The sequence below is a fragment of the Nannospalax galili genome, unplaced genomic scaffold (genome assembly GCF_000622305.1).
Source record: "Nannospalax galili isolate Female #2095 unplaced genomic scaffold, S.galili_v1.0 scaffold453, whole genome shotgun sequence".
NCBI lineage: Eukaryota > Metazoa > Chordata > Mammalia > Rodentia > Spalacidae > Nannospalax > Nannospalax galili.
In genome coordinates, this window is record NW_008334081.1 from 1,947,687 (window position 1) to 1,962,611 (window position 14,925).

The 14,925-nt window shown below is 52.2% G+C and overlaps 1 protein-coding gene and 1 pseudogene across 3 annotated transcripts; one reads left to right on the forward strand and one right to left on the reverse strand.

The window, feature by feature from the left end:
* Positions 1 to 1,716: 1,716 nt before the first annotated feature.
* LOC103730869 lies at positions 1,717 to 8,227 on the reverse strand (annotated as a pseudogene).
* LOC103730870 (aquaporin-12) lies at positions 8,201 to 14,045 on the forward strand. 3 transcript variants are annotated; one of them, XM_029561646.1, is made up of 4 exons: positions 8,201 to 9,270; positions 10,918 to 11,034; positions 11,797 to 11,849; positions 13,693 to 14,045. In XM_029561646.1, exons 1-4 carry the CDS (start codon positions 8,379 to 8,381, stop codon positions 13,864 to 13,866), a joined length of 1,236 nt encoding a protein of 411 aa, XP_029417506.1. In that variant the 5' UTR covers positions 8,201 to 8,378; the 3' UTR covers positions 13,867 to 14,045. The 3 variants fall into 3 exon arrangements, with proteins under 3 accessions (XP_029417506.1, XP_008827400.2, XP_029417507.1); XM_008829178.2 differs by lacking the exon at positions 11,797 to 11,849; XM_029561647.1 differs by lacking the exon at positions 11,797 to 11,849 and having other exon boundaries at positions 13,748 to 14,045.
* Positions 14,046 to 14,925: the final 880 nt, after the last annotated feature.

Sequence of the window (14,925 nt, forward strand, 5' to 3'; positions counted from 1 at the left end):
CCCTGCATCCCTGTTCAGCATGGAAGAAGCCAGAGCAGTCTGTGTCCCTATTCCCTATTGGCAATTTGGGTAACCCCTTCAGAGGATGGTGTGATAAGAATAGGAGGTAGAATTGCCTAGACAGTTGGGGTAGAAAGACCCCATAGATGTGTAGCCAGTTTCTTAGCTAAAAGTCAAAATGTCCTTGGGCCTGTTAGCAACATACTCTGTTCCAAAGGCCAAAAATATCAAAAGTATTTGGGAGCTTGAATCTAATTCTTTAAAGATTTTAGGGGTACCTCTTCAGAGGGGGGGGAATGTTGGAGGGGAGGGAGTGGGCATGGATTTGATCAAAACACCTTTTATGCATGTATGAAATTCTCAATAAAGTTTTTGTAAAAATTAAAAAAAAAAAAAGAAGTTCGAAGTCATCCTCAGCAAGATAGTGAGTGTAAGGCCAGCTCAGATTACAAGAGACCCAGTCTAAAATTTTTAAATTAATTTAATAATGCATATTCCTCAGAAAGAAACCCAAAATCGACGCTTTCAGGGCTCCACCGAGATGCTGTGTGACTGCTTAGGGCAGAGCAGTAAAGCCAGAGAAACATCAAAACTATTTTAGAAGAAAAAGTTCTCACTGTGTTTCCGGATTACTTTACTACACTTACTGGCAACCACAAAATGATGTAAGATGCAATTACCCTCCCTTCAAAAAGAGTAACACCAAAGCACTTGACTTCTAAGAGACATGTCTAAATAGCCAGCACTTACAGACCATTATCCTAGAATTACAATCTGTCAGGATGACAAACAGTTATGAAACGAAAAGAGAAAAATGGAAGTCTGTTTAGTAGAGAGGAGCGCCTTGCTGTGGTCCTGGACTCCATCACTGGACTTCCTGGAGGATGGGCTCCCCAGAAAAGGAAGCAACGTTATCCTGTGGTCGGGCAGTGTGGACAGCATGCTGTGTAGGCAGGTCTCTGCTCTCCACAGGGCGTCTCAAGCTGAGGAGTCTCAGAGTCATCTGACTTACACCAGGAAGAGACTAAGAAGAGAAGGGTCCCCTGGCCAAGCAGCAGGAGGGTGAAGGGAAGGCTTGGCATGTGCTGTGAGCCTCTGTTCAGGGAGATGCCAGAGCTTTGGACAAGTGATTGGAATGACACGCGGAATAAGTCTGGATGACTGCAGGAGACTGAAATGAAATACAAATAGTTTCTACCCACCATTTCTCAGAGGCAGAGAGAGAGAGAGAGAGAGAGAGACAGAGAGAGAGACAGAGAGACAGAGAGACAGAGAGACAGAGACAGAGAGGAGAGAGACAGAGAGACAGAGACAGAGAGAGACAGAGAGGAGAGAGAGACAGAGAGACAGAGAGGAGAGAGAGGAGAGAGACAGAGAGACAGAGACAGAGAGACAGAGTGGAGAGAGAGACAGAGACAGAGAGAGACAGAGACAGAGAGACAGAGACAGAGAGACAGAGAGAGACAGAGAGGAGAGAGAGAGACTATTTTTCCCAAAGGTAATACCAACAGAATTTCACTAATATTTTCCACTTTCAAGGTAGTACTCATGACATAGGTGGATGCCAGAATCCCATCTTTTCTCTTGTATCTCTCCCCCAATTTGTCCCACCACCATGCGCTTTAGTGCCTTGTGGCATATATCTCTGGGATGCACACTACCTTGCAACAAGGGGTTGGTGGGTATTGGTATATCTCTGGCCCTGGGTGTCTAATCTCAGAAACCATTGCCACCAATACTAACAGAGTGTAGATCTGCCATGAGACATTGATGCCACTGTTGGCAAGACTGGCAATACCTCTGGACAAATGGCTTCAATGGCTACCATATTGGTGGTAACAAGGGCTGAAGGGTGGTGATACTGCTGCCTTCCTAACTTACCCCACTGTCCAGGGGCAAAGTACCTGCACTTGGGGCTACACCTGAACGTTCCTTCGTATTCTAGTGGGTCTTGATATCACTGGTGGGTAGTGGTAGATGGTCACTCCTTATGAAGCACCCAGGGCTCTCAGCACAGGCAAATTTTTTTTTATGCACACGCGTGCACGTGTGTGTGTGTGCGTGTGTGTGTGTGTGCGTGTGTGTGTGTGTGTGCGTGCGTGTGTGTGTGTGTGCGTGTGTGTGTGTGTGTCTCTGACGCACGTCTGAACATGCAGACCAGCCTGTTCTCATTGCAGGAACAGCCTTTCCCCTGTATGCCAGTGCGAGCACGCACAAAGGTACGAGGTCTTGCTGTACACTTTGCACATCCTTGGATGTGGCGAACATGCTAGCTGTTGTTGTTTACCAGGGTCTCCAGAGCACCTTCCTTCACTGTCCTTGCAGGAGGGACAGGTGCATGCTTCCCACTGGGTCCTCTCACCAGCTTTGGCTTGGGGATCAGAGCTGTTCTGTCCTTCTCCACCTGCTGTTCATTATATATCCCATCACCCCCAGATCCACAGAGGCCAAGATGAGCTCCGTGATCACCTGGGCCATTACTATAGCCAATGGCAGGACTGGAGGCAGGTGCACTTGGGTCCCTGAAACACCTAAAGCCCTGAGGTTAATGGTCTGGAGGCCTGGCAGGGAGGGGAGCTGAGCAATTCAGTGACTGTGCCAGCAGATGGGGAGACTGCTGAGGCAGTGAGTGGTAGGGTGGCATCACTACTGCCAATCTACCCTGAGGAAACACCTTCATGGGGCCAAGGTGACTGGGCTTGTAGGTTTTGACCTTGGAGGAGATTCTGTGGCTGAAGTGTCTGCCAACTGACCTGTCTATTGGGCCCCACTACTGCTGTCTGAATGATGATGGGACCAGAGTTTGGAGTAGCCTGAAGCCGAATATTCTGGAGGGGTCCCTGGGAAATACCTTGCACTGTAAAGATCTGCCCTGACAGTGGTGCCGCTCAGAGGGCCTGAAGAGCTTATCCCCCTTGAACCAGCTGAGGCTGAATTTGTTGTTGCTGTGCCTGCTGGTTTTGCTCTCCCTCTCTTCCCTGACTTGCTTACGATGAACCTCCCAATGTCTGGTTCTGCTGGGTGTTCAAGGCATCAGAACCCTGCTGCCCCCTCATCCTCTGGGGCATCAGGCTGCTGAGTAGCTAGCAGCATTGATGAAAAGGGCTTGGAACTAACTTGTGATGACTCCAAGGTGGCAGAACTGATGGCACTCCCTGAGGCGACAGGCTGTGAGTCACTCTCCTGGGACCCAGAGCTTCGGCTCATGACTGCATGAGAGCTGAGAGTCAAGATAGCTGTAGAGATGCTGTTGACAGGTAGCAAGGTGGTGCTCCCATTCAGGGCCCCTGGAACACTGGACACATACTAAATCTGTCCTGAGAATATGGTATCAGCCAGGCCTTGGAGGGGGACAGCCTGCTGAAGCAGGTTTGGCACAACAGCAATGATGTTGCCCCCATTTCCTCGATGTGTGATGATCTGCTGTTTACACCTGGTATAATCTGTATTTGACCAGAGCCATTCCATCATGCTTGGGCCCCAGTGGCAGCAAACTGCAGCTATTGCCCGCCAATAGCCTAGAACTATGGGATTACTTGAGACTGAATATTAGTCCAGGTAGACCTGTTGGAACTTGCTGGTTCTATAAGTTGGGGTGGCACCTACAATGAACTGTTAGATCAGAAACAGAGGTGGGCAAGGAGTAGCTGTTTAGGGGGCTAACGATGACCCAAGATAAATGGTAATTAGACTCTGGACCTGCAACATTCCAAACTCTCCACAGTCTCTGGAGTGATAATCAGTTGTCAGTCTTGCAGGAAGTTCAGTCCAAGGTACAGGAGTTCTTTCGGGAACTTTTCTTTCACACAACGTATGATGTTAATATCATAACATAAAATAGTACAACTTTAAAAATCCCATAGTCTTTAAAAATCCAAACACTTTAAAAGTTCAAAGTCTGTTTTAAAAGTCTTTCAATGTGGGCTCCTGTAAAATACAAAAGTTAAGTACTGTTTTATTTCAAAAGAGAAGAATCGGGCACACTTAAGTAAAACCTAAGTCCAGCAAAGTAGCTCAAGGGTGGACATCTGGGCTTTACTCATGATCTTCTGGGCTCCAATGGGCTTGGCAGCTCCACTTCTCTGGTTCTGCCATCCACAGCACACACAGCTTGTCTGGTAGGCTCAGGGCGGCTCCACTCCAGACCTGCTGCTGCCTTGGTGGTCGACCCATGGTCCTGGCATCTCCAACATGCTGGGATCTCTACTGAAACTGAGGCTGCATCTTCACCAATGGGCTCTTCTGGCCTCAGATTCTCTCCATGATCTCTCCAATCCTGGGGGTCTTCACTACAATTGAGGCTGCACCTTCCACAATGGCCTTTTCTTATCTCTCAGGGTGCCAAGCCTCAGTTGCTCTCTGTGACCACTTCATTCTTTCCACACCAGAATCATGCAGGAGACTCTAACACATTACCACGTCCTGCTTCCAGCTCAAGATGGAGGCTCTGATCCCCTATGGACCGTAGCTTCTGTGAGCTGACCCTGAGGAAATACTTCCCAGAAGATTTCACCACGGTGATGCTGGTCTCTTGTTACTTACAGCTGATTTTTCAGCCCCAACTAACCAGCATCAATTGGTGCGCAGACTTCTCTGATGCTGGCTGTAGCTGATGGCTACATGCTTCTCTGGAGCGGAGAGCTTCCTCTGCTACTAGAGTATTATCTAGTCAGAATCCCGCCTCTATTACACCCTTGTACCTTTCCTCAGGATTGCGGAGTTCCTGGCCAGTGAACTCCACAGGGAAGAGGCACGGAGGCAGCGAAAGCTGGGGTATCCGTAGGCCGATAACGGAGGCATAGCGCCCCCCAGGCAGACTGGATCACAGGATTTAGTGTTACAGCTCAAGACAAGTGACTCAGCTCAGATCTCAGTGATTCAGCTCCAGCTCCAAGATTAAGTGATCCAGCTCCGAGTCTGAGTGATCCAGCTCCGAGTCGAAGTGATCCAGCTCCAACTTTATTGGGGTAAAACTAGGACTATTTATAGTGTAGAGACAGCAGAAGAAGTCTTAGCTGATAGGTACTTTTAGGATGCCTCATTTACATAGGGCGGTGGGCTTCTATCAGGCTATCAGACAACGCCTGATTAAAACCTGTTAGCTCCTGTGCCGGAGGATATGTATTTGTGGCGAGCACTTTAAAAGAAGAGTCAGGGAGGATGCCAGGAAGGCACTCTGCTATGAAAGGAATCTGCAGCACATGGTTTCCGAGCTTGTGAGCTATCCGGACGTGAAGAGACTTCTACTTGCATAACAGAGAACCCCAACATTCTAGTTAGCTTTCTCTACTGCTGTGATGAAACACTCCTACCAATACAGACTTGGGGAGGAAAGGGTTTATTTGGCTCACATCTTGTAGGTCGCAGTTCATCAATGAAGGAGTTCAAGGCAGGAACTCAGGGCAGGAACCTGGAGGCAGGAGCTAGAGCACAGGACAGGGAGGAGTGCTGCTTACTGACTTGCTCCCCTGTCCTGTGCTCAATCTACTTCTTATACAATACAAGACACCTGCCCAGGGGTGGCATCACCCACAGTGGGATGGACCCTCCAACATCACTCAACAATCAAGGAAATGCCTCACAGATATGGCCACAGGCCAGTCCAATGGTGACAATTCCTAAGCTGAGGCTCCCTCAGCCCAGATGTGTCAAGCTATTAACTAAAGCAATCCAGCATAAGTCTGAGGAAGGAGGATTGCAAGTTCAAGGCCTTTCTGAGTTACAGAGTGAATTTGAGGCCAGCTTGAGCAGCTTAGAGAGAGCTTGACTCAAAATTAAAAGCAGAACTGGGGCTATAACTCAGTGTCATCACTTGCCTGGCATGCAGAAGGCCCTGGGTTCAATCCCTGGTACCACAAAAGAAAAAACTGAAAATGACCAAGTGTTCATCATCAGAAAGAAAAAAAAAAACAACTATGACTCTTGCCCCCAAAAAGATTCCATTTAGCAACAAAACTCCGAAACACAGTCTAGCTTGTCTGGGAGGGGAGCCTACTTACCCAATGCAAGTTCAAAGTAGCACTAACCTGTGATCTCCTGTATGTGGGACTTTGTAAGAGATGTGAATTCATGACACATACCAGGAAGGTGACTGACTGGGGTGGGGGAACCATCTACCAGGAGGGGAGGGAAGGGTCTTCTTGGGATGATGGACATAGACATGGGAGTTCACACAACCCGTGTGCTTCCTGTTCAAAGATGAAAGTGAAGATTACTGAACTATGGCCATCAGAGTTGCTGTGCACGGTGGTGGGGGTCCTGGGTTCTCTTCCTGTGGGTTCTGGCTGGGTTAGCATGTACGCAGAAGAGACTCATGGGCCCAGGACCAATGAGTTGGAGAAAGGAGCTACTGCTGTAGAAGAAGGAGCACATAAGTCTGGGGCATCAGGTGAGAAGAGGGACTGCCACCTGGACTCACTTCTACCCAGGCACCAGGTCTCTGAAGCTTCTGGAATTTTCCCCACCTCCCTCCCCCACACTGTTCTGAGAAGGCAGGACCTTTCTCAGGGGATGGACAGGAACAGGCTCCTGATAAGCTGAGGTCTGGACAGGTATCCCTGGGGGACAGTGGGCAGGGGAGGAAGGAACTTTCCCTATAAAGGCCTCAGTGGAACCCTGTTGGAGCTGTGAAGTCTGGCGGCCTCTCTTCCTCCCTGGAAAGGACCAAGTGCCTCCTCCACCTCTGGGAAACTTACAGATCCTAAAATTATACATGGAGTTTGAAAACAGTTGACTTCGGGTCTTCCAGGTTGCTGCTTCTCCTTGGCCTCAGGCAGGCCGTGTCCCTCCCTGAGTCTCAGTCTTCTCATGTGTGCAAGGGGTACACTGGGGTGGGGGGACAGACCTAGGTTTAGGAAAATTAGGACAAACTTCCTTTTGAGGGAGTGGAGATGTGGCAGAGATGAAAGGACCCCAGCCACGTGGCCTGACTGGTTCTGGTGGAGAAGTGGCTTGGGTTTCCACTCCGCATTAAACGTGCCCTGACACGCCAGGCAGAGACCTATACCACAGGGAGCAGTCAGCCTGCTGCCTCATCCCCTGGGGGTCAGGAGCTAGTGGCTAGGCCTGGCTCCCAGTCCCCTGCTGATGTCACCCTCCAACACCATCTCTCTAAATTTTCTAATTCTGATCTCAGTGGAGTCTTTATGGCTTTCACCTCAGACCCACAACTGGGCAGGAAGCAGGGAGGCTGATGGGGCTTCTGCCTTCCCCTGAGAGGCAGGTAGAGGGACCGGGGCAACTGTGAGTGGCCTACTGAGGGCATGAAGGTAGAGTCACTGTCCCCCTTCTCAAATGGTCTTCCTGGTGGTGTCTGAAGTCCTGCAGAACTCCTGTGCTGGCCTGCTGTGGGGGGGGGCAGCAAGGTGGGATCCTTCACCCTGCCCATACCTCCCACACTGCAGTCCTTATCAGAGCCTGAGTAAGGTCTTGGGGAACACCGTTAAGACTTCAACTTGGTTTTTGAGCATAGCAGAGTCTCCTGGAAATGTCCTCTCCATGGCTGGGTCATGGCTTGTCTGGGTCTCTTCTACCCTTTCCCCCAGGACAGGTAGGAGGGAGGAGGCTCACACTCCCCCAGTAGTGTCTGCTTCTCTTAGCCTGTCCCATGCCTGGAGGACACCGTCCGCAGTCTCAGAGTGATTACCCACTCTTCTTTGCACACATTCCTCCTCTGGTCCCATCACAGTGTCAGTGTGGAGTCCTGGCGACAAGCCCCCAGGACCATGACCTCCAGGACCATGACCTCCAGGACCATGACCTCCAGGACCATGACCTCCAGGCTGTTTGCTTTGAGCAGCCAGGCCAGAACCCAGGACAGAGTCCTCACAGTGCCCTCCAGCCCTCTGATTTCTCTAGTCCTGAGAACCACAGCCCAGAGACATGACCTCAGGAAGGTGCCTCCTCATGCTTCTGTGCAAGGTGAAGGGGTAGGGGCTGTGCAGGGCATTGTCCTCTGTGAGTGACACCGGTCCTCTTCCTGGTCCCTCACATCCTGGGGTCTGTAGCAAGCAGCAGGACTTTTCAGTCAGTCGTTTAACTCAGCGTTTCCTATAGCCTTTCTTAGAAATGTGCTTTGTTTGATGAATATTGCCAAGCAGAAAAACAAAACCATGGTGAAGTGGCCCACCTCTGTAGTTCAGTGTCCTGTCAGTCACCGCTCTCCTGCAGGGGGGCCTGGTCCAGACAGCAGGTCCCAGTGCAGCTGCTTCTTCTTGGCTGATTCCATTGGTAGGAGACCCAGTGTCTGGACAGAGCTGGGAGCCCTGCCCAGGAGGGGACATAGCACTTATGCAGGGGCTGAGGGACCAGAAAGGGCCACATTGCAGGTGCAGGGAACAGGTGTTATGATCCTGGCACCAGGAGCCCAGGTGTGAGTCATGGAGTTTGTGAAAGCTTTGAAGAAGGTGGCCAGTCTCCAGTGCCCAGGTCTAGCAAGAGAGGGAACAGGGCCTGGGGTGCCTCAGCCCAGGGAGGACGCCAAGCAGGGTGGGGCCACTGTGGGTGTTTCTTGCAGCACTGGCCTGGTGACAAGTAGGGCTGGCAGTAAGGGGCACAGGTGTGGTGTTCCCAGTGCCCAGATGGATTCTCCTAAGCTCACCCAGCTCCTCTCTCACACGTCACCAAGTACCCATTCAGTACAGCTCCTTGTAAAGTCCAGGCTGATGGCAGGTCTGAACGTGTCCCTTTCTTTCTTCTTTGCCACCTGTACCTTGTGTGAAGTGGCCAGGAGGGCATCCAAAGCCCTGCTCCCGGCGGGCACCTATGCTAGCTTTGCCCGGGAAGCAGTAGCTGCAGCCCAGCTGGCAGCCTGCTGCCTGGAGATGCGGGTGCTGGTGGAGCTCGGCCCCTGGGCCGGCAACTTTGGGCCGGACCTGCTGCTGACCCTCATTTTCCTGCTCTTCGTGGTTCACGGGGCTACGTTTGACGGGGCCTCAGCCAACCCCACCGTGGCCCTGCAGGAGTTCCTCATGGCGGAGGCATCGCTGCCCAGCATGCTGCTGAAGCTGGCTGCCCAGGTACTGGGTGCACAGGCCGCCTGTGTCCTGACCCGGCGCTGCTGGGCCTGGGAGCTCAGCGAGCTGCACTTGCTACAGAGGCTCATGGCTGCACACTGCAGCTCGACCCTGCGCACATCGGTTTTCCAGGGAGCTCTGGTGGAGGGCGCCTGCGCCTTCTTCTTCCACCTGAGCCTACTCCACTTGCGGCACAGCCTCCCAGTCTACAGGGTGCCAGCCCTGGCTCTGCTGGTCACCGTCATGGCCTACACAGGTAAGACCTGCTCTCTTCTCTGCTGGTCTTGTCAGGATCTCAGGACCTGTATGGGCACCCAGCGGAGGGGTCTGCTGGCTGAGGGGCCCACAAGCCCTTGGAGACTGGGGTGGCCACTTCTTGGGCCCCTGCAAGGTCAACATAGACTGGTAGACTGGACCTGGGATTATGTGTAGGGGAACTTTGTACCAACTATCTCTCCCCAACCCCCAGCTGCTCTGTCCGTCTCAGAAGATCTCACCTGGGGCAGCTGGGCAGTTCGTTAAGGCCTGGCTCTGACTGTGGTCTGACAGACTCTGAGAAGATCTCCTATCAAGGGTGACAAGTCCTATGGATTCTTTCTCCCTGGGTCTCTACCTTCCTCAGCCCCGAGACAGCAGTATCCCCTGTGACCTCTGCCCCTGCCAGCCTGACATCCTGACCAGGTTCCCGTGATTGCTGGTGCCCTATGGGAGCTACTCTAAGCCCAGCTCAAGCTGAATCAGGGGCACTGCACTGATTTTGTTTTCCAGACAGAGCCCTAGGCTCCACTTTGAAGGAGCTGTCCCTGCATGGGCTCCCAGGACAAGCAGCACTGTAGGCTCCTTGGCGTTGCAGATTTTGTGAACAGACTCTGTGAATGCCCACAGCAGACCAGAGTCAAGGTCTCCCAAGGCTGGTTCAAGTAGACCAGTACCCCAGGAAGCCAGAACCAGCACAGGACAGTCACTTTGTGATCCTTCCCAGCAAGGCCATGGGAAGGGCCTCCAGCACCTTGTATAGATGGGGAAAGTGAGGTGAGGGAGATCAGGGAACACAGGAGGGCTGGGCTCCCTAACAGACTGTACAGAGGCAGTCATCCCTCACACTAAGGTCCAGGGTTCCAACCTCCCTCTGTGGAGCTGCTTGTGTACTGAAGCCCAGTTCTAGGTCCACCTGGAACCTGCTTTTCCTCGGGTCCAGGCTCTGCTCTGCCTGCCTAGTGGCATTGCCTGGCTTCCTGGCATGATCTGAAAGATGCTGACTCGTTTAACCGCTCTCCTCACCCCATCTCTTCTACCATGGAGCTGACTCAGGGCTTTATCTCTCTTTCGCTCTCTCTCTCTCTCTCCCTCCTTCCCTGTCTTCCCCATCTCTCTCTCTCTCTCCTCTCTCTCTCCCTATCTTTTTCTTTCTCTTCTGTTCCGGCTGACTCAGGGCTTTATCTCTCTTTCGCTCTCTCTCTCTCTCCCTCCTTCCCTGTCTTCCCCATCTCTCTCTCTCTCCTCTCTCTCTCCCTATCTTTTTCTTTCTCTTCTGTTCCTGTCTCTCCTCTCCCTCCCCGTCTGACTCACTGTCTCTCTCCTGACTCTCAGAGGCCACCTCCCCGGAGGTAAGAACGTGGGAGAGGAGGATTACTGAGGCAGAGTCCCAGGTGAGGTGTGGGGAGCACGTTGGCTATCTCTGGGGAATCCAGGTCCCGGCTCCTCTCTTGTGACGTTTGGCCTTGGCTGCACCGGCCTCAGTCCTTTGCGTCCATCCGTAGACAGTGGAGAGGCCGCTGTCCCCAGGCCCCTATGCCAAGAATTCAGTGCGTCTGGCAGTGTTATCTGAGGTGGCTCTGGCGCAGGCTGGATCGGCAGCTGCAGGCATGGCCAACCCATGAGGATCCTGTGCTTCTCTCCACAGCTGGACCCTACACATCTGCCTTCTTTAACCCTGCCCTGGCTGCCTCTGTCACATTCAGCTGCTCTGGAAACACCTTGCTGGAGTATGCCCAGGTGTACTGCCTGGGTCCTATGACAGGTGAGGAAGGCCAAGGTTACCTGGGCAGTGACTGAAGGAAGGGTGGAGATAGACACACAGGGCGTTCCTGTGCAGCTACCCCTCCTGACTCACTGGGATGCTGGGGGCGGAGAGTAAGGGGTTCTAGATCTGGTCTTCTGATCTCTGCAGTGTACAAGGTTGGGGGAGGTGACTGTGATGGTCTGGGTTTGGATCATCACAGAGGAAATGTGCCAGGTAGAGACTGGGGTGTGGAGAAGTGGATCCTCCTGGGGCATTGTAGTGGGGCTGTCGTGGGGCTCCCCTGTGCCAGGGGCTCCCCACTCTCTGGGTATCTTTAAATACCCAATCAGGGCTGCCTGTTGGATTCTAGATCCATGAAGCCTCTGGGACACAGGGTCCATACTTGGACAGACTCCTCTCTGACACTAGGTCTAAGCATTTGGCTCCCCCACATTCTCCAAGATCTAATCAGATGGGTGACTGGGTCCAATGGAACCCCAGAAGCTCTCCACTCCTGCTAGATCCACACTGGTAGGGAGGTGTTGGCAGCAGAGCCTCAGCCCCAGGGGAGGGGAGAAAGAAGTCCCAGCTCTTCCCACAGACACATACCTTGGATGATGGCCGTGACAGCCTCATCATTTGTAACCTGGGTTCTTACAGTATGTTAGAAAAGCCAGGTTCTACCTCATGGCCACATGTGCCTTCCCATGGGCCATTTGTGTGGATGGCTTCCTGTTTACATCCTCGGTGACTTTTCAGTTTTATTTTATTTATGTGTAGCTAGATGTCCATGTGAACGAGGCCAGACGTCAACTTTGGGTGTCATTTCTCAGGTACTGTCTACATTGTTTTTTTGAGACAGCGTCTCTCACTGACCTCCAGTTCTCCAATTAAGTTATGCTGGCTGATCAACGAGTCTCAGAGATTCTCCTGTCTCTGCCTCCCCAGTGGTAAATTACAGTTGTACACCACTGTGTCTGTTTTTTGAAAAAATATTTTATTTATTATTTCTATTTTATGTGTATGAGTATATTGCCTGCATGTATGTGAGTGTACCCGTGTTGTGCAATGCCACGGAGATCAGAAGAGGGCTTCGGATTCCACTGGAACTGGAGTTAAGGATGGTTTGTAACCGCCATGTAGGTGCTGGAAATTGAACCCAGGTCTTCTGCAAGAGCAGTCAGTGTGCTTAACCACTGAGCCATCTCTCCAGCCCCATTTTTGTTTTGTTTTTTTTAACTTAGGTGCTAGAGACTAAACTCAAATCCTCATGCCTTTGTGTGCTGAGCCATCTCTCCAGCCCCATTTTTGTTTTGTTTTTTTTTAACTTAGGTGCTAGAGACTAAACTCAAATCCTCATGCCTTTGTGGTAAGCACTTTACTGACTAAACCATTGCCCCCACCCCAATCTTTCAGTTTCAGGAGTAACTTTAAGTAGGTTACCTCCATGCTTACCTCCTGCTCCCTCATAATGGGGGCTTTGCTTCTGATGTGGCCATCCTAGCTTCAGACCTGTGATTTTCCTGTCTGGAGTGCTGGATGGCAGGCATGTACCACCAAGCCTGGCTCCAGGAATGAATGATCTTTATCTAGAAGTTTAGTTAGAATTCATCATGGAGGCACTAGAAAGATGGCTCCGCATTTAAGTGCTTGCTGCACAAGAGTGAGGGTCTGAGTTCAAGTCACAGAACCTACATACAGCTGGACACAGTAAGCTCCTGTAAGCCCAGCTCCTAGGTAAAATGGGAAGTGGAAACAGAATCCTGGAGGTTTGTGGGCCAGCTGGCCTTGTGTAAAGCAGCAGCAACAAAAAAAAAGACTCTGACTCAAACAAGGTAGAAGACAGACTGACACCCTAGGTTGTCTTCTGACCCCCACATGTGCTGTGGCAGACACACACACACACACACACACACACACACACACACACACACTTCACCATAGAGAATGAGGCCGCTGGGAGGCAGCGCCCCCTGGTGGGGAAAATCGGGAAGTCGCGTCACTTGGACTGGTTGGAACCGTATGGTCCTTCCGCTGGTCAGGAGACCCTGAGCTGGTGTCTTGCCCTGGGCTGCTTCAGGGGATGACCAAGGCCAGTAGTGGAGTGAGCAAGGCAGGTTGGGGCCGCAAGGGTCTTTCTCTGCAGCCAGGGTTGCCACTAATGGGAACTGGGGCAGGCCACATTGGTGGGACCAAGTGACTTCCAAGTAGGGGCTACCTTAAACAGAAAAATTCGGTCTTTCCTTCTGCCCTGGCTAACTGATCCTCTGACGACCTGGAGACCAGGTGGGGACTTAGGGTATCAGAACCATTATGGAGACTGAGCCAGGCACCCGGTTCTTCCTAGTTCAGCTCCACCCCGCTCTTCTCTCTCAACCTCCCTTCACTGAAAGCAGCCCTGCTCACCACACCATCCTCAGAGGCAGCCCGAAAGAGGGGCTTACAGCTATGAGCATGGTGGGGGCATTTGTGCGGGGAATCCTGGATCCTACGTCCCCGGAGCATGGTCTAGAAGCACACTGACTACACATGGGCTGGCTGGCTTGTCCTCAGTGCCAGGGAGCAGGACCCCCAAAAGGGATGTGGCAGGCAGGAAGAGTCCTAGTAGGAGCCTTGTAGGAAGGGCCTGCGCTGTGATGTCCAGGCCACTCTACAGTCTGACTCCATCTCTTTCAGGGATGGTCCTGGCTGGCCTGCTCCATCAGGGCCACCTGCCTCGCCTTTTCCACAGAAACCTCCTCTACCGACAGAAGAGCAAGTACCGAACTCCCAGAGGGAAAGTGGCCCCAGTTTCTGTGGACACCCAGAAGCCCACAAGGGGCAAAGACCTGGTACAAGCCAGGGCAGTAGCCACTGGGCTCTAGCTGAGCCGCCTTGCTCAGTGAGGCACCCTGAGGATTTTGACCCTGGATTGTCCCTGGGACTCCTGGGCTCCACTTCACAGAAACCATTTGCCAATAAACTAATAATAAGACACACCTGTCTCCCTGGGCCTGACAGAGGCTTCTGGATGGACAGGTAAGGGTAAGTCCCCTTGATAGACTACAAGTTATTTCCTGACTCTTGTTTACAGTGTGAGAATAAAAATTGGGGCCATAAGGATTGACAGAAAGCCCAGGGTGAGCTGACAAGATGGCTCAGTCGGTAATAGTCGCCAAGCCCGATAACCTGATACCTGGGTCTGGCTACTCTGGACACAGTTAAAGGAGGCCTGAGACTCTCTGGGGAGCCCGAGGATGGCAGTGAACTTGCAGTGGGAAATGCAGTAAAGGCTTCAGGTTCGGCTGGGCACAGAACACCTGGCTCAACTAACCACCAAGTTCCCCGGACCCCAGGACAATGCCTGTTTGTCTCACAAAACCAGAGTAAGCCTTATCCCAGGAGTCCCTGGGCTGGTTGGTTTGTGGTAGAACAGGACTAGAAGACAAAGCAAGGAGACATCCGGGCTTCCAGGATGCTGGTGAGACCACATGAAGGGGAAGAAGAGCCTCCTAGCCTTCCCATGGCTCCCTTCACCCTGTCTAAGACCCTTCTGCCTATTCATCCTGGCAGAGGAGTTGCTCTTTCTGGAACCCCTAGTCTTCTCCTTACCCTCCTTGGTGTGACCAACCTAGTGACAAGGAGCCCAGTTCCCCGATGGTCACTAGAAGGGGCTGGAGTGCCTGCCCTGTGCGGCCTCCAGAGCACCTGACCAGGCTGTAGGATGGTGAGTGCTCAGGGGTGGTGAGGCTGGGCACTGGGCCTGTCAGTGCCCTTCAGGGATTTGTAACTTCTTCAGGGCTGGGGTCATGTCCTAGAAGCTATAGTAGTGCCAGAGGGGGCAGCTCCTCGTGGCTGCACTAGACCCATGGTGACTGGCAGCCCCGGGGTCCCCCTGGCCTGCACAGATGGCCAAGACAGAAACCCTGC

What these genes read in the sequence shown, in the direction of transcription:
- LOC103730870 (XM_029561646.1), top strand. Translation starts at nt 8,379, where the DNA reads ATGGAGTTTGTGAAAGCTTTGAAGAAGGTGGCCAGTCTCCAGTGCCCA. An exon ending in CTGCCTGGGTCCTATGACAG is followed by an intron (nt 11,035 to 11,796) that starts GTGAGGAAGGCC and finishes ATTTATGTGTAG; the next exon opens with CTAGATGTCCATGTGAACGA. An exon ending in CTTTGGGTGTCATTTCTCAG is followed by an intron (nt 11,850 to 13,692) that starts GTACTGTCTACA and finishes CATCTCTTTCAG; the next exon opens with GGATGGTCCTGGCTGGCCTG.